At 39.0% G+C, this 25,806-nt stretch overlaps 1 protein-coding gene across 2 annotated transcripts in view; it reads right to left on the bottom strand.

The window, feature by feature from the left end:
* The window catches only part of LOC126236108 (sialin), a 339,051-nt gene that overhangs the window by 106,925 nt on the left and 206,320 nt on the right, over positions 1–25,806 (bottom strand). For both annotated transcript variants that reach the window (XM_049945176.1, XM_049945177.1), the window contains one exon: positions 7,741–7,974. In XM_049945176.1, the coding sequence (XP_049801133.1) occupies positions 7,741–7,974 (234 nt within the window). The remainder of the gene's footprint in view (positions 1–7,740; positions 7,975–25,806) is intronic.

Below are 25,806 nucleotides of genomic sequence, written 5' to 3'. Positions count from 1 at the left end.
ATCATAAATAGAACCCATGTCGAACAGTGATATCAGAGAGATTAGAGCCCACACAGAAGCATACCGACAATCCTTCTTTCCATGAACAATACGAGACTGGAATAGAGGGGAGAACTGATAGAGGTACTCAGGGTACCCTCCGCCACACACCGTCAGGTGGCTTGCGGAGTATGGATGTAGATGTAGATGTAGAAGTGAGTTCAAATCCATCACAAAACAAGGATAATGTGTGAAATTCTTAGGAATGTAATTATATCAAAATTATCATGGGGCTCACAAATACAATATCATTCAAATAAATTAAATAGCCTAGCACTTGCAATGATGAAATTATACAATGCTACCAGCTTGAACATAAGGAAAATGGTATATCACAGCTGCTCCAAATCAGTAATAAGCTACACAATCATATGTTGGGGTAGCTAAAAGTATATGTCTCGAATATCAACACTTCAAAAAAACTATCATCAGAAATGTGCACAAAGATAATCATGTCAGACTCCTAGAAAATTTAAGTATATTAAGTGTTCCCTCACTGCGCATTTATAAACTGATTATTTTTGTACTTAGCAACCCTGATTTATTTTTATCAAATCATTTTCAGCATGATTACAGCACCAGGAATCAAAATAACTTTATGCTGCCCATCCATTGTTTAAAACTTTACACTCAAACTCTGCAACAAGGTTGTAGACAAAGTAGATCTGGATCCCCACCCCTCTGTCAGATAACCTATGATCTAACTACTGTGTATTGAAACTGGAAGATATTTTAATTTTTAATCATATGATGAAAATGGGATGTGCACCATCGATAGTCAGCAAGGCCAATGATAAATGATCCATACTCACATAGTGCTAGCAGCTATCACCCCCCATTTTAGTCAAGACCATTTATTGGCCTTGCTTGAGCTCAGTTGTTCTTTTGTTAACAGTTCATGTTAACTGAATCTTCCATCACTTCTTGGCAAAACAACATTAAAATAAATGAAAAGCTCTGGTTTGCTTTTGTTCTGCAGTATTAATTTATTGTGTTTTCAGCTTACAAAGCCATCATCAGACATCTACTGACTCGATCAGTAGCACTTTTAATTTATTAATCAGATCAGTTCATACTTGCACTTAAATTTAATGTAATTGCTACCATTTATTGTTTTGTAGTGTGTGTTGATGTGATAGTTTCTAATTAGAATTAGTTTATAACAAGAAATGAAGAGGAAAATTGGTTTTGATTCATTCGCTAGCATTATAGTAAGTTAAACATATGTACGTACTGCTATAATCGCCCAATTACCTGTCCATAGCAGTTTAATGTTAGCACTGGATTCATTATTTGGAGGCTAGTAGGACTATGAGGTTGCAATATTTCAGTATTTCACAAAAATATTTCACTAAAATAACATTAATTATATCATATAGTAAGTATATAAAAATACAATCACATTTGTCTGTCACCCAAAAATTGTGTTAATCAACAAAAATATTGCCAAATGGCAATGATTCCATACCTTTAAAATATTCTCTCAATATTCTATCATTTGTAGACCAAATGGCGAAATATCACCTAATCCCGTTCTGCAGGCGGTACTCAGTTATGAAAACTGATTCTGATATGGAACAATGGAGAGGGATTTGTGGGGATTAGAAGTGGTACAGGATGACAGCACATTCTATAGTTCATTCGTTTCTAAGAGTTTTTTTCAGTGAGCTGCTTAAATTCGACCAAGTCGACTATGCCCTGCATCCTTCCCTCCTCCTTTCATCCAAAATCTATTTGTACTCTTGTGATACTGTGATAACTGAAACCTCCATACACAATAAAATCATAAAATATGCATGCATTCATGTGCTATCAAATGACTAAAAATGTACAATTAATGGAAAAACACGCAATGTCAGAATTCAATATTTTGTTATGATGCATTTTATTTTAAAACAATGTACAACACCCAGTTTTTCCAAATTCTCCACTGACTTGGGGTAGCTCTGTGTGTTTGTTTGGCCACTGAGCTAGCCATCCCTGGACTCTGGAGGTGAGGTGGTTTGTATCCATCCACCAGCAACCTTGAAATGGTTTTCTGTGGTTTACCATTTTCTGTTTAGGCAAATGCCGTGGTTGGCCTTTATTGCAGGCCACACCCAATTTCTTATGAATATCTTTCTTTGCTGATAGATTCTGATTTCCTTAGACAAGCAGCCCCTCTGTTTAAATGAATAGAGCAGCATCAAAAATAAACCAAACATTTCTTTGGAGACTCCTGGCACCAAAAGCCATATGATAAACAAATAATAATCCAAATCCTCCTCGTTTATGCTCATGAATTTATCTGTCAAGATATGCAGGAAATGATCTTCCTTACATTACATGATGTGAGAGATGCATACTTAAATGAGGAAATCTGGGAAAGTGTAATAATTCCAGATCATTTGCATTTTTGCCATCAAAAACTGTTCTAGCTTTTCTATCAAACAGAGATCTCTTTATCCCAAAAGCCCTGTTGGTAATAATCAGCATCCCAAAAAATTAGCACTCATCCATTCCTGATCACTTCCTCAGCTCAAATTCAGACTGAAATAAGAGGAGTTAAAATGACCTTGGAGGGTGAAGGGAGATTGGAGCATGACTGCTTCTTAGTGGTTTGCCAAAATACAGCAATCCTAAGTGAGGAGATTATATCTCCGCTTGGTGAAAACTCTGAGATCATTGTCGAATAATATGGTTTATAATTCTTTATGAAAATTTTATGAATAAATGAAAAACATAGACTTTGTAAGGTCCTCTTTAACAAATCAGACCCTCCCCCAATTTTTAGCAAAATCCTGGCTATGACCTTTTCTACAGTACATGGGTATGAAAATTTACAAAAGGAAAAGAATTGCTCTGTATTAATGAAAACAGTCAATTTTTGAAAATATAATGTAAATGGATGGATAAAAAAGGCACTTATGAAGCACCAGCAGGAGAAAACATAAAGGTTAAGTAAATATGTTCATTTACATATTTCTTCTACTGCCACCACTTAATGAGTAGATTTCATACCTATCCAATTACATTAACAGTTTTAATTTAGAAATTAGATTAACAGTTTTAATTTAGAAACACTGAAAAAACCCTGTATGACAAACTGGTGCAGAAATGTTAATATGCAGTTGAAGAGTTCATGAAGAATGATCTGAAAATTTGAGCAGGAGAGATCTTGTACTTAGTATGTTGTAGTTTGTTAATTTTTTAAAACATCATCAATTGTGTATCAGTTATGTATTAAGTACAGTATATTATAGTTATGACATTTTAAGAAAAGCTGAAAACAAAATTTAGTGTTTTATCGCGTCTCCTGTAAATGACTTCAAATTGTATGTTATTCACAGGATGGAGGGAACATGTACTCAGTCTACACTCCTGTGTCCCATCTTAGAATACTGCTCAACTGTGTGGGACCTCTTCCAAATATGACCAACAAGGGTATTGAATTTTTAACATGGGTAGCATGAATGATAACAGGTTTGTTTGACTGCTGGGAGATCTTCTCAGAGATACTGAAAAAAACTGAAATGGAAGATCCTTAAAGATAGACACAAACTATCCCTTGAAAGCCTACTCATTCAGTTTCAAGAACTGGCTTAAAGCAGGATATATAGGAATACTAGCTGACAAAATTGGCAATGCCCAGGTATTAATTTTAATTTTCTATTAGAAATGGAAACAAAAAATGGACTGTGTTTGTTGTGTAATATCAAAAAATTTCATTTCCATGTATTTGTGAAAATACCTATGAAATTATGAAACAGTCATACAAAGAAATATGCATAATGTACCAATGTATAAGTACAGCTGTTTCAGGTGTCTACAATGTGATTTTGTAAACATATCTATGAAAATGCCTCTTCATAGCTTTACAGACAGCTATTGCTTTCACCTACAACTGTTAGCTCTTGCTAGGTGAAAGCTGCCAAAAGTGCTGCCAGATGTCAGGGATTTCCTTACACTGAGTTGAATGTTGAAGTGTCTTAGTGAAAGAATAAATGTACTAAAACTTCATGCATGATGCAACATTTTTTCATGCATCTCATTGTTTATGATGTCATATCTCCTGAATTATGATAGGCAGGTGATTCTTATCCTGATAGTGACTGTTGCCTGATGGTATAGGAGATGAGTACTAAGTTTGCTTGAAATCAGTCTGGGGGTTTAGAAGCAGATGTGGAAACACACACACACACACACACACACACACACACACACACACACACACACACACAGATATATATTTTTCCTACGTGGAATGTTTCCACACACACACACAAAATTCAAGCCCTTGCAACAAACTGTTGCCTCATCAGGAAAGAGGGAAGGAGAGGGAAAGACAAAAGGATGTGGGTTTTAAGGGAGAGGGTAAGGAGTCATTCCAATCCCGGGAGCGGAAAGACGTACCTTAGGGGGAAAAAGGATGGGTATACACTCGCACACACACACATATCCATCCACACATATACAGACACAAGCAGACATATTTAAAGACAAAGAGTTTGGGCAGAGATGTCAGTCGAGACAGAAGTGCAGAGGCAAAGATGTTGTTGAATGACAGGTGAGGTATGAGTAGCGGCAACTTGATATTAGCGGAGATTGAGGCCTGGTGGGTAACGGGAAGAGAGGATATATTGAAGAGCAAGTTCCCATCTCCGGAGTTCGGATAGGTTGGTGTTAGTGGGAAGTATCCAGATAACCCAGACGGTGAAACACTGTGCCAAGATGTGCTGGCCGTGCACCAAGGCATGTTTAGCCACTGGGTGATCCTCATTACCAACAAACACTGTCTGCCTGTGTCCATTCATGCGAATGGACAGTTTGTTTCTGGTCATTCCCACATAGAATGCGTCACAGTGTAGGCAGGTCAGTTGGTAGATCACGTGGGTGCTTTCACACGTGGCTCTGCCTTTGATCGTGTACACCATCCGGGTCACAGGACTGGAGTAGGTGGTGGTGGGAGGGTGCATGGGACAGGTTTTACACCGGGGGCGGTTACAAGGGTAGGAGCCAGAGGGTAGGGAAGGTGGTTTGGAGATTTCATAGGGTATATCATAGGGTATATCCCTATGAAATCCCCAAACCACCTTCCCTACCCTCTGGCTCCTACCCTTGTAACCGCCCCCGGTGTAAAACCTGTCCCATGCACCCTCCCACCACCACCTACTCCAGTCCTGTAACCCGGATGGTGTACACGATCAAAGGCAGAGCCACGTGTGAAAGCACCCACGTGATCTACCAACTGACCCGCCTACACTGTGACATATTCTATGTGGGAATGACCAGCAACAAACTGTCCATTCGCATGAATGGACACAGGCAGACAGTGTTTGTTGGTAATGAGCATCACCCAGTGGCTAAACATGCCTTGGTGCATAGCCAGCACATCTTGGCACAGTGTTTCACCGTCCGGGTTATCTGGATACTTCCCACTAACACCAACCTATCCGAACTCCGGAGATGGGAACTTGCTCTTCAATATATCATCTCTTCCCGTTATCCACCAGCCCTCAATCTCCGCTAATTTCAAGTTGCCGCCACTCATACCTCACCTGTCATTCAACAACATCTTTGCCTCTGCACTTCTGCCTTGACTGACATCTCTGCCCAAACTCTTTGTCTTTAAATATGTCTGCTTGTGTCTGTATATGTGTGGATGGATATGTGTGTGTGTGCGAGTGTATACCCGTCCTTTTTTCCTCCTAAGGTACGTCTTTCCGCTCCCGGGATTGGAATGACTCCTTACCCTCTCCCTTAAAACCCACATCCTTTCGTCTTTCCCTCTCCTTCCCTCTTTCCTGATGAGGCAACAGTTTGTTGCGAAAGCTTGAATTTTGTGTGTGTGTTTGTGTTTGTTTGTGTGTCTGTCAACCTGCCAGCACTTTCATTTGGTAAGTCACATCATCTTTGTTTTTAGATATATTTTTCCTACGTGGAATGTTTCCCTCTATTACAACCATATATATATATATATATATGAATATAACAGAGGGAAATATTCCACGTGGAAAAAATATATCTAAAAAGAAAGAAAGATGATGAGACTTACCAAACAAAAGCGCTGGCAGGTCGATAGACACACAAACAAACAAACACAAATATACACACAAAATTCAAGCTTTCGCAACAAACTGTTGCCTCATCAGGAAAGAGGGAAGGAGAGGGAAAGACGAAAGGATGTGTGTTTTAAGGGAGAGGGTAAGGAGTCATTCCAATTCCGGGAGCGGAAAGACTTACTTTAGGGGGAAAAAAGGACGGGTATACACTCGCACACACACACACACATCCATTGTGTCTGTATATGTGTGGATGGATATGTGTGTGTGTGCGAGTGTATACCTGTCCTTTTTTCCCCCTAAGGTAAGTCTTTCTGCTCCCAGGATTGGAATGACTCTTTACCCCTCTCCCTTAAAACCCACATCCTTTCGTCTTTCCCTCTCCTTCCCTCTTTCCTGATGAGGCAACAGTTTGTTGCAAAAGCTTGAATTTTGTGTGTGTGTTTGTGTTTGTTTGTGTGTCTATCGACCTGCCAGTGCTTTTGTTTGGTAAGTCACATCATCTTTGTTTTATATATAGAGGGAAACATTCCACGTGGGAAAAATATATCTAAAAACAAAGATGATGTGACTTACCGAACGAAAGGGCTGGCAGGTCGATAGACACACAAACACAAACACACACACAAAATTCAAGCTTTCGCAACAAACTGTTGCCTCATTAGGAAAGAGGGAAGGAGGGGGAAAGACGAAAGGATGTGGGTTTTAAGGGAGGGGGTAAGGAGTCATTCCAGTCCCGGGAGCGGAAAGACTTACCTTAGGGGGAAAAAGGACAGGTATACACTCGCGCACACACACACACATATCCATCCACACATATACAGACAAAGATGATGTGACTTACCAAATGAAAGTGCTGGCAGGTCGACAGACACACAAACGAACACAAACATACACACAAAATTCAAGCTTTCGCAACAAACTGTTGCCTCATCAGGAAAGAGGGAAGGAGAGGGAAAGACGAAAAAAGGATGTGGGTTTTAAGGGAGAGGGTAAGGAGTCATTCCAATCCCGGGAGCAGAAAGACTTACCTTAGGGGGAAAAAGGACAGGTATACACTCGCACACACACACATATCCATCCACACATATACAGACACAAGCAGACATATTTGGTCTCTAAATATGTCTGCTTGTGTCTGTATATGTGTGGATGGATATGTGTGTGTGTGCGAGTGTATACCTGTCCTTTTTCCCCCTAAGGTAAGTCTTTCTGCTCCCGGGATTGGAATGACTCCTTACCCTCTCCCTTAAAACCCACATCCTTTCGTCTTTCCCTCTCCTTCCCTCTTTCCTGATGAGGCAACAGTTTGTTGCGAAAGCTTGAATTTTGTGTGTATGTTTGTGTTCGTTTGTGTGTCTGTCGACCTGCCAGCACTTTCATTTGGTAAGTCACATCATCTTTGTTTTTAGATAGATTTTTCCCACGTGGAATGTTTCCCTCTATTTTTTAACCACCTACATAACACTTCTGTAGTGATCACAAAGATAAGATTAGGCTCATTACCACGCACACAAAGGCATTTAAGCAATTGTTCTTCCCACACTACACATGCAAATGGAATGGGAAGAAGCCAATAATAACTGGTATAATGAGAATTTGCCTATGCCAGACTCTCAATGAATATGTATGTGTAAAGGTGTAGATGTGGAATACTTACCCCTCCAATGCCCTCGAGCACACGCAGCGCAACCAGGCAGTAGAAATGGAAGTAGGCCGCGGGTGGCGTGAGCACAGTGCCCAGCACATTGATGGCAACAGCAGTGAACATGACCCAGCGCGCGCTGTATACCTCAGCCATCCGGCCGCCAGGCAGTTCGCTCACCATGTACCCCCAGAAGTAGGCACCCAGCAGGAGGCCTTGCTGCGTCTCAGACCAATTGAATGGCCCATCCTGTGTGACATATTTCTCATTTAATGTGCAGCCATGTAGGATCACACAACCACCCACCTGCCTTTGTCAAACAGTGCACTACATAAGCTCACCAGGCAAAATATTAATCATCTCCTTGTAAATAGTTCACTGGTTGTTTTGGAGAGATGAAGATCATATAAAGTGGTATCAGGCAGTCATATGACCCTTCACTATTACTGATATAAGGTATGGCTGCAATAATGTAAAAACACGCCTACTGAGGAGACATTTTATTCTATGCCTACTAGTGTCATATAGGTATACGTTTTTGTATTAGGTGATCTGTGACTGTGATGTTTCTATTGATTAATGAATGTTTTTTATACTCTTTATGTTTCTGTACCTCCATCAGTAAAAATGGAACTCTTACAGGATCACTTTGTTGTCCATCTGTCTGACCTTCTGTTAAGACCCCTTTTTTTCATGAACAGGTAGGCCTATCACATTTAAATTAGTGTCACATACTGGGGCCTATGATGCCTTGGCAGTAAAATAAACATTAGGTTTTAAGTCAATGCAATCAAAAGGTATGGCCATGACCTAGAATCATGAAATTAGCCAGGAAGTGAGATGTCACAGTACAACTAAAGGGAAAAATCTGATAATTGTTAATTTGTAATTATATCACAGGAAAAAAATATTTCTATTGTCATTTGTAATCCAATGTCAAAATTTGAAATTAAAGCAGTCAGAAGTCGTGCTTTCAGGCTGACTGGGCCGCAACAGAAAAAGTCAAACAACAAGAAAGGAATGACTTTATTGCTCATATGACACATTTTGGACTAGTCTGCAAATGTTTCTTTCACATACAACTTGAAGCATTGTATTTGCATGCCGTAATTACTCCTGGATATCTAAAATGATGGATAATTTCCAAAATGCACCCTATGAGCAGTAAAGTCTTTCCTTGCCTGATATTTGACATTTACCACTGTGTCCCAGAACTGCTTATTATTATAATCATAATGGTCACCTGCCTCCATGACTTTATGTCACTTTTATATTATTTAAATTAAAACATTCTCAAAAATCTTGGAATCCATGGGACCAATATCTTGCTCATATAAATGTCTATAACAGACAAAAATAATTGAGATTCTTGATTCTCGGAATGGATGAACTGTCTATGTATGTAATTAAGTTTCTATGGAATCCTCAATGCATGAGTCCTATTCACACCTTCGCACCTGGCTTTTTTTTTTCCCAGTGCATAACAACTAAAATCTATGAAGATAGAGTACTGATGTAAAAGAGGGTATAAGAATTATAAGGTCTGAGGTCTCAACCTGAATGGTAACAATTTTCTACATCTTTAAAACTGTCTTGTAACACAAATTAGGGAACACCTTGTTATGAAGGCACACTGTCATTTTTTGCGAGTGTGTGTAGAGATAAGTCTAGAACAGGCAGTTCTCAGAGACAGACATAAGCAGTCAGTTGTATTTTGCAAAGGCAGACACAAAGATGCAGAATTTGGCAGTATAAGCAGGAAGTAACTCTACTCAAACCAGCTTTCACTGTCTTCAGATGGATGAATTATGATAAGAACAATTTGGGAGAATGGACCCACGTACTGCGTGCTTAACTCGACAAAAATGTGTGAGTGATGCTGTACTGATCAATACGTTGGCCACTTACAGATAAAAGGTGTATCTTCCACCCAACTACAACTAATGCCAAGAATATTTCATTCTTCCTCTTTTCCCTATCATTTAACACATCTAGTACAGGGTCCTCTATGTCAGGTTTAGGCAGATCTTGTTATATTATTTAACTTTGTGGCTGAATGCCCTTCCTGGCATTACAGTCATCCAGATAACTTAAGGAAGAGAAGCTGTGTGCACCACCACTCTGTGATTCTTGTATATGTTATATTATATTATATCTAGTACATATTATATTTTAACAGTTTGTGTATCGTATTCTCTGATGCAGAATTTGGGGATCAGCCTAGCATTTAACTAAACAAGTGTGGGAAATCACCTAAAAATCACACTCAGACTGGCTGATCCGAGTTTTGCTCCCTGTCTCACAAGATAGTGCACTGTGTCATGCTATTCAAGCCATGTCATAGTGAGAACATTTGATTACTTTAGCTATACTTTGCATCAGGGTTTGAAATGAAACTACAAATATATGGTTGAAAAGGTTTAATGTGCTTACTTGTGTTCAAAACCTTCCTAATTCCAATTTAATAATGTGTCAGATTACATGTTGTTCATGTTAACAAGATTATTATTTGACTGTGCACTAAGAGTCTCACAGTAGGAGACAGTCATTTCAGCTTCAGAGCATTAAAGTCTGATCATTAATATGAAAGGATCATTATTCATGAGTAATAGAATCAGTCAAATTTTTGTAAGGCCTTCAGCCATTTTTATTGTTTTGCTTAACTTGGAATATAATTTCTGTGTGTGTGTGTGTAATAAACATTTGCAAGTGTGTGTGTGTGTGTGTGTGTGTGTGTGTGTAATAAACATTTGCAAGTGTGTGTGTGTGTGTGTGTGTGTGTGTGTGTGTGTGTGTGTGTGTGTGTGTGTAATAAACATTTGCAATCAGTTTAAAGTCATCAGTGATGCTTTTGCTTGCTTATTCCTATTATGTCTTAGAAGATGTGTTAGGCAAGACTTAGCTGTTCTATTCAAATACATTATAGTTTTGAAATGTGCAAAGATTTCCTTAGTATTCAAGAAAGACAAGATTTTCATGTGGAATACGTAGTGGTATGTGTACTAGCTTCTGTTCCAGAATGTATGTGCTGCACTGCACAGTAACTACATAACATTCTGAATTAAATGTTTGTAGGTAATAGGTGTAAAAAAAGTAAAGCCCTTTGACTGATGGCCAAAATGTTCAGTGTATTGTAAATCTTCTGAGTATTTTAGTCTTTACTTGAAAGTGAAATAGTACTGATAGGTCATGGTTGACAAAACATTAAGGCTTTTCAGTATGAAATGTGTTGTTTATAGTTGATGTAGTAATAAGGCCACAAAATTCGTCTTTATGAACTTTGAGAACAGTAATGTCCTTTTGAACTGTAAATGTCATGTTCTGTGGAGCAATAAGCAAAGTGTAATACTGAAATATTTGTGCATTAGATACATATGATGAGTGCTAACAACTCCAGTGTATTCGAAAAGGTCTCAGAAACTGGAATAGTAAATAATAACCAACGCATACAGAGTCAGTTAAATGTACTTAACTATCACAGATTTTGATGACTTCAGAAATAAAATACAAACAGTTTAGCACTATGTAATAAAAAAAGCTTTTAATGAAATCCAGTAAAAGTACATGCATCAGAGGGCCATTACATAGTGAAGTGCTGTGTATGTACCCATCAGGGCATTGTGTGGAATGAGCACAGTTAGATGTGGAATGTGACATAATGGCTAAAAGGGGTTATCGTGTTTGGATGTGCCCATGACCAATGACAATCGGTTTCAAACTCAACAGGAATTGCTGCTGTCAGTGAATGCATATCCATCTCAACCAGTTCCCTAGCAACCATTGCTTGCAGTGGCGTATAAAGGTGCACACTCTTCAATGAGGCAGCAATACAGAAACTGGAGAGAATCTGACTGGAACAATGTGTTCCAAAGAGTTGCTATTTTGCCTCTGTTCAAACAATGCAAAAATGATGCAAGGTATCAGAGTACGCTGATGGACCAAGGAGTGTACTGTATGGAGAGTATATTTCAATCCAGATGTTGTTCTGTGATGTTTTGGGGTTGTCTTCTTATCATCTCATGGGCCCAATCTTTCATATTACTGAGAATATGAACCATGATGTTTAATTAAATATTTTTGGTGACCAAATGCACAGTACTATTTTGAACAGCAGGTGAAACACCGCACTCAATATCCCTGCAATTTCGTTGCCTTATGGGGCACGATCATCTCTGAGTGGGTCCAGCTGGGTGTGGCATTGGTTTTCTTTTAATCCTTCAGTTTTAGAGGTGTACCTGATAGTAAGTAAAACAGTCAGTGACATGAAGTTTGTCTGCAGTAGCAAGCAGCTTTGCTAAGCATTGTTGTATTGGGGGCAGCTTGGTCTTTCCTTTCACTAGGGCTACATTAGGTTAGGGTCTGTGCATGTCACCTGGCCAATGTAGGAGGTATCAGGAACTTTTATTATTAATTACGAATTTCTTCTACTTAAATTTTCACTTTCAGTACTCATATACTGACTATTGTGACCTACATGCCAAATAGAATCAATACCTCATCCGAAGGTATTTGTTCTTGTGAAATACGCTGACCAACGAGTCTCCCCATTCTGTGTCTGAGTGACTACTGAGGAGTGTAAGGATGGAATCACTTGCTGGTTTTAGTATGAAGCCAGAGCATCAGACTGGCGGTTTTCCTGGCTCTGGTTCTCAACTACTCTTTTGCACTCACTCTTGGACTCTGTTCTGGAGCAAACCAATGTCTCCCAAGACCACCCTGACTGTCTGGTGGTCTGTTTTTCTACCTCGGGGTACACCTGACTTTGTAGTGACATTTCAGAATGTAATGAGATGTCCTTAAATATGCCAAACTTCCTTTGGATCCCCACAATGCTGAACACCCTCACATTCACTTCTGACACTCAGGACAGTTCTCTACATATTTTAACTCATGAGTGACTCAGTCCATATCATTGAATTTATAAATGCTTTGCACAAATTACAAAGAAGCAAATGCCCAGATAGGGATGAAATACTAGCGTAACTAACAGGTTTCAAAGAGCACAGCAAGCAGCAACAAGCCCATGAATGATATGAACAAAAATGGAAAATTTCCGTCAGGTTTTGAAAGAAAGAAAACTAAAACACACTATCAAGCTTCCAAAGATAGTAATTACAGATGACTGTGGAATAATCACACAGTCACAAAATACGAACATGTATTCTTTATAGAAGAATACAAGGGAAAGGAGACATCAATTTAGTTTTAGAAGAACTAGGGGCATTAGAAAAGCACTTTAGTGTTGCTGCTGCTGCTACTATTAACAAACAGCATATTTAGGAAAAACAAGGAAACATACACTAAATTCGTAGATTTGGGAAGGAATTTAGAATAAAACATTCTCCATTCTTAGACAGTGTGTTGACAATTACTGGGATAGAAGAGTAAACCTTTCTCTTCATGAACAACAGAGTGGAGATGTTAGCCATGATGGGAATGGCCAAGAGCTCAAAACCAGGAAAGCTGTAAGGCAGGGGGTTCTTCACTGTCACTAATGAAATTTAATTTCTGTATATTAAAGAGGCAACGAGGGAAGTGAAGGAGTAAGTTGATATGGGAATTGGTTGATGACATAGCAGTAATTGCCAAAAGTGAACTGGAATAGCCACTAACAAACAGGAATGTGTGGTAGCTGATAGATATAATATGAACATTAACAAAAAGAAAACAAAAATAATGGTGTGGATGGCAGATGCTCATACTGGATGGCTGAACATTAAACTTGGATTAGAGACTCTTGAAGAGGTGAATGAATCTTGCCATCTCAGAAGTAGAATGGATAAAGAATGAAGATGCATGAAACACTTTGTTGCAAAACAAATGGTTTTCCTACAAAAGAAACAGCTGTTAATGTCCAGAGATATAAATATCAAGACCAGAAAAACATTCATGAAAAGCCGCTCTTTAAGGGGGTGCTAAATGCAGACACTGGGGAAGACTGAAATCAAATAATTGGAAGGTGTAACAAGGAACTGTTCAAGATCAAATTCATTGATTGGGTAAGGAATGAAGATGTCCTCCTACAAGTCATCAAGAAGGAAAGTTTAGTAAAGAACATTATCTGTCAAAAACATCAAATGGCTGAGCAAATATTAAGACTTGAGTCGTTGCTGGAAACTATAATTGAAAAGATAATGGAAGGAAAGAATAGCAGGAGTAGGCTAGATCCCACTATACAGTGTGATTTTTTCCACCGTGTACCAACTCCAGGGACTGATCGATGAGAGAAAGAGGAACAAAAAAGAGCTAATGAACTTATGTCCAGAAATGTATGGTTTCCATGCTACAGACCATTTATTCAATCGTAAGAGACTGTGGTCTAATATGTGCTGTAATGTGCAGTCACAGTTACACTATGCATGACTTCCCCGGCCTAGAGGGTGGTACTGTTCCTCATACATCATGCCCTAGTGCCCTCTTCTGCCATAGTAATTGGTAATGCTGTGTCCGATTCACTTCTCTTGCTGACTCACCTTGTGGTGGATGTGATACAGTATTGTACATAATGGTTCTGTACTCAAATTGGGAGCTTGCCAACATGGTGTTTACTTATGGAAAGGCAAATGGCAACGGGCAGCTGGCAGCAAGGTTGTATCAGGAGACCTATCCTCGCCAACAACAACACAGCATTCAATGTTTACAACAGTGTTTCACCATTTGTCTGAGATACGGTTGTTTCAACAAGCAGGAAATGATGAAGGACATACCCAAAATGTTTGGACACCAGACTTGTGAGAAAATGTAATTAACACCATGGAAGCGACCAGGCAGTTGACCTGCCAGTACAGGGCAAGCCAGACGACTATGTGGAACGTTCTGCATGCCAATTGTTACTACCCTTATCACTTACAGTGTGTGCAAGGATTACTAGTGACAGACTTTCCTCATCAGGAGCAGTTTTGTCACTGGGTTCTTCACCAGGCAACTGTGATTCTGGGATTTGTGTCACCCATCATATTCACAGATGAGGCCACCTTTTCATAACAGTCATCTGTGGGATAGTATGCAGAACCCCCATGGTATGGTGACAGTGAATCATCAGCATCAGTGCAGCTGGAATGTGTGGTCCACGATAATTGGCGATCTGTTTTGGGACCAGCCTTCCTTCCATGTTGCCTAACATGCCAGAACTATTGGCGTTTCTTGTGGGTGGCTTTGCTTCCCCTGCTACACGATGGTGCTCCAGCCAACTTCGCCATTAACATTTGGACGCATCTCATTTGCATCTTCCCTGGTTGATGGATCAGAAGAGGGGGTCCAGTTGCACGGCCTGCTCGTTCACCAGATCTCAATATGCCGAGCCCATTCCAGATATGGAGACAGAATATGCTACAGCGCATACACACGTGTTGAGGCACATGGAAACCATTTTCAACACATTCTGTAACTGTGGCTGCATGGTACAGTGTGTATTAGACTGCAGTCTCTGTAACAATGTATGATTGAATAAATGGTCTCTCTAGCATGGAAACCATACATATCTGGACATAATTTCATTAGACCTTTTTTGTTCTGTATCCTCCTATCAACCAATCATTACAGTTTGCACACGGTGGAAAGAATCACCCTGTATAAAACAATTTGTCAATGATATAGGACGCATTAACAACTCTAATGAAGTGTATAGCTAATAAATCAAATAACTGGAAAATTGAATCAAAACAACATTTTGGTTGATGACTAGAACGTTAAGTGAAAATTGTATAGCTGAACTTGTTCAAGTAACAATGTGCAACACATAATTGCAAAAAAAGCTTATCTGTAACTATAGCTACCAGTGTTAATGTATGAAAAACCATGAGAGCACAACCAGAAGCACACACTGGTACAGATGAAAGAACACTAAAAATGTAAATACTTTTTCTGTGGGTTCCACCAACTATAATCCCATTACAGATGGGTCTTTCCTGGTCGGAGCAACAGAAGGCCACTATTGTCTTAAACGAATGGCCTCTGTCGGTCATATCAAGGTATCCAGTGACAAAGTCATATCGAGCTTGTAAGGATGTGTTTACTAGCTTCCACTCATACAAACTCATAACGCAACAGTCCCTCCAGCAAAGGAAAAGTAGGAACAGTCAGCCTTGCCCCCATCAAACACAGTACACAACCAGCCCTGCCCACAACAAACATCATACAGGCCACAATGTAAATTTTATTTAACATTTTTTTTATAGTCTTTGCCTCAGTGTTAGTCACAGGTGTGCCAAATCGCTGATGGTTGATTTCCAAACATTTGTGTAGAACTTTACATTTTTGGTTGTCACCTCTCCACAATTCTAATGGAAAACTTGCCCACTGATCGGAATGAACCAGCTGACCTAATGACAGAAATCTGCAGGCAACATTCATAAGTTCTCAACACTGAGAAAATTTACAGTACTTTGTTAGGGCTTATGAGAGGGTGTACTTTGACACACAGCGGATGGCCATGAGATACTATGTGTATACAACAGCATGAAGATCTTGGAGCTCAATGCTATGAGGAGTGCAGAACTTCCTAGGTTAGCCCAAGAGTTTAACACTGATTTCATGTACCTTAAAGAATCATACTTTAAAAATCAGAAATTAATATGTTTACCTTTCCCTGGACAACTGTGTAATAGGAGATAGAGGGGCTATCATTGCTATGGTGACAATGGATATCACGTGGCACACTAATTAATCAGACAGTTATGGAACAGACATTTTGTAATGTTAAAGATCATCAGCGGTACAGAGGCATGGTTACTGGTGTCATTGTATGCCCAGTAGTCCCACACGATTCAACCATATACAGATACGATTCAAGAGACAGAACTTTACTAAAGAGGGAAGAACATGATCACTGCAACTTCCTGGCAGATTAAAACTGTGTACTTGACCGAGACTTGAACTCGGGACCTTTGCCTTTCGCGGCAAGTGCTCTACCAACTGAGCTACCTGAGCACGACTCATGACCTGTCCTCACAGCTTTATTTCTGCCAGTACCTTGTCTCCTAACTTCCAAACTTCGCAGAAGCTCTCCTGTATACCTTGCAGAACTAGCACTCCTAGAAGAAAGGATATTGCGGAGATATGGCTTAGCCACAGCCTGGGGAATGTTTCCAGAATGAAATTTTCACTCTGCTGCAGAGTGTGCACAGATATGAAACTTCCTGGCAGATTAAAACTGTGTGCCGGACCGAGACTCGAACTCAGGACCTTTGCCTTTCGCAGGCAAGTGCTCTACCAACTGAGCTACCCAAGCACGACTCACGACCCATCCTCCCAGCTTTAATTCATATCAACGCACACTCCACTGCAGAGTGAAAATTTCATTCTGGAAACATCCCCCAGACTGTGCCTAAGCCATGTCTCCGCAAAATCTTTTCTTCCAGGAGTGTTAGTTCTGCAAGGTATGCAAGAGAGCTTCTGTGAAGTTTGGAAGGTAGGAGATGAGGTACTGGCGGAATTAAAGCTGTGAGGATGGGTTGTGAGTCGTGCTTGGGTAGCTCAGTTGGTAGAGCACTTGCCCACGAAATGCAAAGGTCCCGAGTTCGAGTCTCGGTCTGGCACACAGTTTTAATTTGCCAGGAAGTTTCATATCAGCACACACTCTGCTGCAGAGTGAAAATTTAATTCTGGAAACATCCCCCAGGCTGTGGCTAAGCCATGTCTCTGCAATATCCTTTCTTCCAGGAGTGCTAGTTCTGCAAGGTATACAGGAGAGCTTCTGCGAAGTTTGGAAGGTAGGAGATGAGGTACTGGCGGAATTAAAGCTGTGAGGACAGGTTATGAGTTGTGCTTGGGTAGCTCAGTTGGTAGAGTGCTTTCCGCGAAAGGCAACGGTCCCAAGTTCAAGTCTCGGTCAAGCACACAGTTTTAATCTGCCAGGAAGTTTCACATCAGCTCACACTCTGCTGCAGAGTGAAAATTTCATTATGATCATTGTAGCTGACATCAATGCCAGATCCACCTTGTGGCAATGTGGTTGGACTGGTGACCTAGGTAAGATCGTTAACATTGGATTGATGACTGAGGTAAGATCATTAATGACACCCTAGGTCTGAACAACCTGTATGTAATAAATATATATAATAAATGCAGGTGACAGCAGCAATATAGAGATAATGATAGCTTATCTTATAGCTATAAATATAAACACAGATTGAAATGTTCACCTATATGTAATGACACCCTAAGTGTAAACAACCTGTACATTATCAACAAAGAAGAACAACCACCTACATATACAGGAAATTCAAGTGGCAATAGCAATAAAGGCATAAGCAAATTAACCATAGAGTTATAAATATAAACACAGGCTGGAGTGTTCATCTGAATGTAATGACAAGTGATCATAATGCAATCATCACTGACACAGAGACTAAAACAGATCATACACCATCAAAATATATTAAGCAGAGGGAAGTGCAGATGTAAGTACACACAGACTTTAGCAAATATTACAAACTGCCCAATGAAAATACATACTGTTCTTCCCTAGCCAGCATAAGACAGATGCTCTATGGAGCTCTGAACTATCTTGACTAAGACAGGATACAAAACGCAAGAGAAGGCTTTCCCAGGGGGAAATCAACACATGAAACAGTCTGATTTGACTACAAGAATACAGGGATGCAAAAAATACATTCCTAATTGTTCTAATCATGACTAGGTAACAACACTAGGAACACTATGTCACATCACATATACAATATGTGAGTATATTAAGAGTTCCGATATAGAGAAGGTTGTGACTCTTCAAGCTAGAGAAGGCTATCTGCAAGTGTAGGTGAGAATGCACTCAATTCATTAGATAACAAATTAGAGGCTACTGGCATTTTCCGTGACCTGTCAAAAGCCATTGACTGTGTGAGTCACAGCATTCTCTTAAGTAAATTAGAATATTATGGCATCCCTGGCAGTGCTGCAAAACAGTTCGAGTCTTACTTAACTAATAGGAAACAAAGGTTGTCATTGTGAAATACCTATGGAGTAAGCAGTCAATCTTCATCTGATTGGGAATTAATCACATGTGGTGTTCCTCAAGGATTCATCTTGGGTCTTTTGCTTTTTCTTGTGTACCCCAATGACCCCTCGTCCACTACATTGCCAGATGCTAAGTTTGTTTTATTTTCAGATGATACAAACAGTAAATAGCAGGTCAAGTACAGATTTAGAAATGGCTGCTAATCAAATTTTCACTGACTTTAATAAATGGGGTAAAGCTAATTCACTGTCATTAAACTTTGAAAAGACCCACTACATGCAGTTCAGAACCTGTACGAGATTTCCTACCAGCATGCGTATAACATATGAAAACATGTGAATAGAAGAGGTCAACAGTGTTAAATTTCTGGGATTACAACTTGATAATAAATTCAGTTGGGAAGGGTTGACCAAAGAATTGCTGAAGCACCTAAACAGATCTGTATTTGCAGTGCAAATGATGTCAAGAGTAGGAGCTATAAATATTAAAAATGCATGCTTTGGTTACTTTCATTCTATTATGTCGTATGGGATCACATTTTGGGGTAACTTGTCAAACCAAGAAAAAGTTTTTAAATGCAAAAGCATGTAATAAGACTCATTTGTAGTGTAAATTCAAGAATGTTATGCATAAACCTGTTCAAGGAGCAGGGTATTCTAACCACTGCTTCTCAGTAAATTTATTCCTTAATGAAATTTGTTGAAAATAATATGTCCTTGTTTCCATCCAATAGCTCAATACATAGTATCAATATTAGGAGTAAGAACAATCTATATAGACCCAAAATCACTTACCTGGGTCCATAAATGGGTCCAATATTCAGGAACAGGTATTTTCAATAAATTGCCAGCAACCATTGAAAACTTTGTTTCCAGTAAATCACATTTTAAACAGAGTTTGAAAGACTTTTTGCTAGGTAGCTCCTCCTACACTATAGATGAATATCTTAACAGGGTCTGTTACACCAGCTTAAGTAAAACTGTCTGTTAGATTTCAGTTTTGACAGCACTTGCCCACAACAGTCAAGATCAGGTCTTTTGTGTATGATAATTTTATTAAAAATGCTTAAATATGTTTCATTCCGACATTGTATTAATTCTGTAAATATTAACAATTCCAGTTTACTATACTGTATTGACATATTTTCACAATCTCCTGACAAATGGTCAGGGAAGTGAGTAGTATTATATTAAGATGTTCTATGTTTTTTATGTTATTCTTTCTGATAATGTTTCACACTCATGAGAACCATATCATCCTTGGGTCTACGGAATGAAAACTGAATTGAATCTCTCTGATCTAATCTGAGGAATACCATACAAAACAATGACAGAAAAATTAAGTCCTTTCTTGTTCTGACTAAGCTAAGGCAGGATAATTGAACTATGAGAGGGGAATGTAAACTAACAGCACAATATGTGCTCAACGAACTCCTCCCTGATGACAACCCTGACGACAATCCATGAACAGACACACACACACACACACACACACACACACACACACACACACACACACACACACACACACACTCTACCTTAGGGCTACAATGTACAAGCATTACACTACAGAAACTGTCACCTTCCCATATGCATGAGAAGAGTTCATGCTAACAATTGCTGCTGGAAAAATTGAGAAAGCACCAGGAAGAGACCAGGACCAGAAACATCACACCAGATCTCACTGCAGATTACCCATATTCAACAAATTTAATAAATGATACCCTGAGGCTGTGTTGGGGCACCTGTAATCTGGAAAACAGCTAAGGCAGCAATTATTAAAAAAACTGCAGATAGGGATCTATCAGAACCAAAATCATACCAACCAGTTTGCTTGTTAAGTATACTGATTAATTCCCATGAGAGGCTTCAGTAGTAATCACCTCCAGGCTCACAGGGAACTCCATGACCTTAGTCAACACCAAGTTGGCTTTAGAACAGGGAAATTTATTTAATTAATTAGGCTTTCCAAATTGTAGGACAGACATAGCTGGTACCCTTGATAATCTTTGGCAGCCAAAAATTTTTGCATGATTTCAAGAACTAGAGGAACCCAGATCCTTGTACAATAGTTTCAGAGACTACTTGTAGGAACAGAGTGGAAGAGTGGTAAGTTTGTCAAAGGTTGTCAAACCAATTACCAAACGATGTTGTGAGGTAACAGGTGAGCTTTAGCGCCTTCAGGATATTCTAAGTTTGGAGTTGGCGTGGCCGCGCTGGGGCCTCTTGGTGGGCCATGGCTCGTTGGCGGCCACGTGGTACCAAACGTTAGCTGGGGTCAAAGCCGACAGCGTGGCTGGGAAATCCATGGTGACACTGTGTCGATGAAGGAGGCATGCCTGAAGCGCCAAAGATGGCAGACTTTGTGAAACCATAATGGCAGACATTTCGCAGTTCATATAGAAATTAATAATAGCCAGAAGAATCACGATACCTTAAAAAGAAACATGTACGTTACCATTCTTTGCACGATGATCTTTATTAGTTTAAAGTTTAGTATCTGACTGTAAATTATGCAAGTAACACCAAGCAACAAATCTCCAAAATCTAAACGGTTCATCCGATTTTGTCGATCAATGTGTCTTTAGAAAGCTATTAGTGTAAACCTAAATTGGTATAAATTAAAGGCACGTAAGGACATGAGTTATTGGAGGTCAAAGTGGCCGATTACTATCAATCTTGTCAGGCCATAAGTACTCCACAGTTACACGAAAAAATGGTAGCAGCATGCTTATAAATATATTTATTCATCTATGTCTTTGTTTACATCCGATATATACTATTCATGAAGATTTTGGCCAATTATTTACTGTGTTTTAGAAAGCACAGAGACATTAGGCTACTGGCCTACCTTTTGTTTCTATTCCTTTGATATATGTTTATTTGATTTATTTATTAAATTAAAAGGAAGGTCAGCGTTGGCTGTAATATTGATGGTTTATTGATATCAAAATCGATTTTCAATCACATAGTGATCATCTTCAGTGCTGTAGTGTACAAACTCAACTCATAGGCACTGGTATCAAGTTATTATCAGTAAATCACAATAATCTGATTGTTTCTCAGTTTTGGTTACTGATGATTACTTGATACCAGTTAAAAGGGCGATTACCCAAAGATTTGCAGAGGGATCTTGTCTATAGTCCACGTGCTTCCTTAGTCAAATTTCTAGAATTTGTAGAAAAATTAGAGAGGACTTTGAAGTTCAAACCTCAGAGCAAACTGGGTGGTAGTTATCACAATGGAAATCCAAATAATCACCACCAAAATAATAATCGTGAGATAAATCAAAGGACTTCTCAGGGTCATAGTAGCTGAAATGAGCAGAATGGTCAGAGAACAAACAGGAGTGATAACTTCCGTGAACGGTACCCAAGTAATGGACACAGATTTGATGGGGGAAATTTGCGCAAAGTGCAATCACATAACAACCAGTTGGGAAACTGATGTTTGCCACATCTCAGGTCCGGGGATGGCAATCTGAACAGGTGATGAAAAGGACTGGAGATAATAGTAATGGTGGAAATGTTGATAGGTTTGGAGAAAGGCAACAAATATGTAATATGGAGTATGTTAAAGAAGAAGGCTATATAGGTGGCTCTTTCAATAAAAGCAAGTGTGAACAGTGGAAGCATAGATTTGTGAGAGATTTAAGTAAAAGTAATGGAAATAAATTTGTGGGGGAATGATGTAAGTTATGAATGTGTAATGAATGAGTGTGTGAATGGTGATGAATGGAAAGATTCAGTGATTCAAAAAGAAGTTAAAGAGGAGATGAATTTTGTGAAAACAAATTGTGTGGAGAGCTCTGGAGAGGTATTAGCAAATACTAGCAATTGCAGTAAGGAAGGTGTTGTAGTAGCAAATATTTGTGAGTTGGAAAAAAGCCTCAATGTTAGTGAAGGAGGCGTAGCTTTGGTCTCGCCAGCTGCAAGTGAGGGTGATTGTGTTTTGGTGGAAAGTGTCAATGTTACTAATGGAGGCTTAGCATTGGTCTTGCCAGCAGTTGAAGTTAAAAATGTATCTGTGGAGTTAGATGATTTCTGTTTAAAGGAGCAGAGTAATGGTAATTATGTAATGATGTAAAAGCAACTGGTATTGATACTTTGGGGGAAGGAATTTACACGTTTCTAGTCATGAATGAAGGTGAAACGAAACGTATTTATGAATGTGTGGATCTAAAACATTTGTCAGAGTGTGACTGTGAGAATGTATGTAAAATAGGATCGGGGGTTAATCTGGATGAAGGGTGTGTAGAAATAAAAGTGTGTGCTGATTTTTGTCCGATCACAGTGGAATGTAGCAAGTCTGGAAGTCCCAAAATTGTACAACAAGGTAGCAGCAATTTGTGTGATGTAGTGGCGAACGATAAAGTTGTGTTACAATTCTCGTAAAGTTAATTTGTCGACGGCGGAAAGTAAGGTTTCTGATGTGAATTTTTGTAGCGATTTAAATGGTGTATCAGCGGATAAGGTTGCTGAGATGAATATTTGTGGTGATGATGGCTTAGGAATCGATGTATTATTTCAGGAAAATAAAGTGTTAACAGTGAATTGATGTGTAATTTTGTTGGAGCTACAAGTGTTGATATTTTGGAGGGGAAAGCAGTAAAGTTGTGCATGCTGTGGGTAGTGAATCGGCAAAATGTGTGGAAGAACTAACAGAAAATTTAGAGAGGGCTGAAGTAAATAGTGTGTATGGGGATAGTTTGTGTAATGGAGTTTGTACAAATTGGTATATGAAGGAGTAGTGTGATTCTAGTGAGACTGATTGGTGCTGGTATGGTAGAACATTACGGTCATTGCTGCCGCATATGTGGAAATGAGAGAAGTTTAAAATTGTTAAGGGTATATAGAGAAAGGGCTGAAGTGTAAAGCTTTTCTAATTTTTAATTAGTGGTAGTAATTTTGGAGGGATAATTTATATGTTTATTTTGAGATTCATTAGTAGTTTGTTAGTTTATTGTGGCACTATATGTGTGCATGAGGGGGAAGTTTAGGCACTGAGGGCGCGTGGAGGTCAGTGACCTCGTGGATTTAAGTAAAATATGTATTGATTTATGCTTTGTATAAGAGTGTGGCAAAGAATTTAATGGCCAATTTGAAGGGTATTAATATTGTAATTATACGTGCATGCAATTTTGGTGCATGGAGGTAGGAAAGATTTATTAAAGTCAATTAAGCAGAACTTATGAGAATTTAAGCTTACTGTGATTCAGTCGTTTGCCTTGTGAATTTGTTCCTAAAGTATCGTTTTCTGCTGGAGGGAATCTTTAGCGAGGATCCTGGTTGGTTTTGGGAAACGGTTTGTTGAGGTGTTTCTACATATGGTTTTTGTTGTAGATAAATTTGTCATGATAAACAGTGGAACTCAGAATTCAGAGGCAGACACGATTTCTGCGAGGCACTTGATCAAATAACTGATGTTAGTTGATCAATACTTCATGCAAAAATCCGTGTGAGCATGTGTAGTGCAACAGAAAAAAAAAAAAAAAAAAAAAAAAAAAAAAAAAAAAAAAAAAAATTGTGCAAGAAGGCCCCTTAGTGCTGAGTGAGTGGCACAGGAAGTGCTTACAAAATTGCACATAAGTGAAAATACATTTAAAAATTTTATTTCTTGTCCAAATATTGTTTTTGCATAACTGAAATGCAATTCATTCATAATTTGTGTTAGTTTAAGTTTATTTTGAAATTCAGGCTTGTTTATGCATAACTGAAATGCAGGCGTTTAATTAATATGCCATGCCATTTTATTGATAATTTGTGTTAGCTTAAGTTTATTTCGAAATTCATGCTTCTCCCACACCACTACAAAAAATTTGTAAACAATATTGGCCTAGTGCTTTAATCATTAGATTCTGTTCTTTGAGATTTGTTTTATATGTACTGGTATAAACTGAAGGGTGATACTTCTGAACATTCCAGCAAGTCAGAATGTTAATAAGTGGAGGTGTGAGAGGTAATGGGCAAGTTGTGGTGCCCTGAGGATATTCTAAGTTTGGAGTTGGCGTGGTCGCGCTGGGGTCTCTCAGTAGGCTGCGGCTCGTCGGCGGCCAGATGGTGCCGAATGTTTGCCGGGGACCAGGCCGACAGCGTGGCTGGGAATTCCATGGTGACATTGTGTCAATGAAGGAGACATGCCAGGAGTGCCAAAGATGGCAGACTTTGTGAAACCATAATGGCAGACATTTCGCAGTTCATATAGAAATTAATAATAACCAGAGGAATCATGATACCTTAAAAACAAACGTGTATGTTATCATTATTTCCATGACAATTCTGATGGTGTAATGAGATTTTCAATATCTTTATTAGTTTAAAGTTTAGTATCTGACTATAAATTATACAAGTAACACCCAGCAATGAATCTCCAAAATCTAAACGATTCATCCGATTTTGTCGATCGGCATGTCTTTAGAAAGCTATTAGTGTAAACATAAATTGGTATAAGTTAAAAGCATGTAACTTGAATAGTACATTAGGTGTTGGAGGTCAAAGTGGCTGATTACTATCGATCGCGTCATGCCATAAGTACTCCACAGTTACACGAAAAAACAGTAGCAGCATGCTTATAAATATATTTATTCATATATATCTTTGTTTATATGTGATGTACACTGTTCATGAAGAAATTAGTCAATTATTTACTGTGTTTTATAAAGCACAGAGATATTAGACTACAGGCCTACCTTTTGTTTCTATTCCTTTGATATATGTTATTTGATTTATTTATATATTTAATAATGTGTGTTAGAGCGTGTTTATGGTCCAGCCATAGGAATATTTATTTGATTTCAAGTTATTTAAATGTAAATCCAGTGTTTCAAATGTGTTTCAAAATGTTTCTGAGTGTGCGTTGGCTTGGAGACATAACGGGAGTGCTGTCGCCAGTCACAGCACTCGTTACTAAGGGAGCCGACTACTAAAGTGAATGGAGGGAGAGTACTGGACATTGCGGCATGAGGGACAGTCGCACAGCACACGGAGAGGGTCATGGACAGTATGGGAGAGGACACGAGAGAGTGCTGGACAGTACGGCACGAGGGACGCATGGTTGCGGGAGATAGAAATATTTTGTAGTGCCAACTTGTGCACTTGTGAGATTTCTGTGGCTTCTGCAATGAAGACG

Source organism: Schistocerca nitens, chromosome 2 (assembly GCF_023898315.1).
Source record: "Schistocerca nitens isolate TAMUIC-IGC-003100 chromosome 2, iqSchNite1.1, whole genome shotgun sequence".
Lineage (NCBI taxonomy): Eukaryota > Metazoa > Arthropoda > Insecta > Orthoptera > Acrididae > Schistocerca > Schistocerca nitens.
This window is presented reverse-complemented; position numbering and strand designations above follow the sequence as displayed.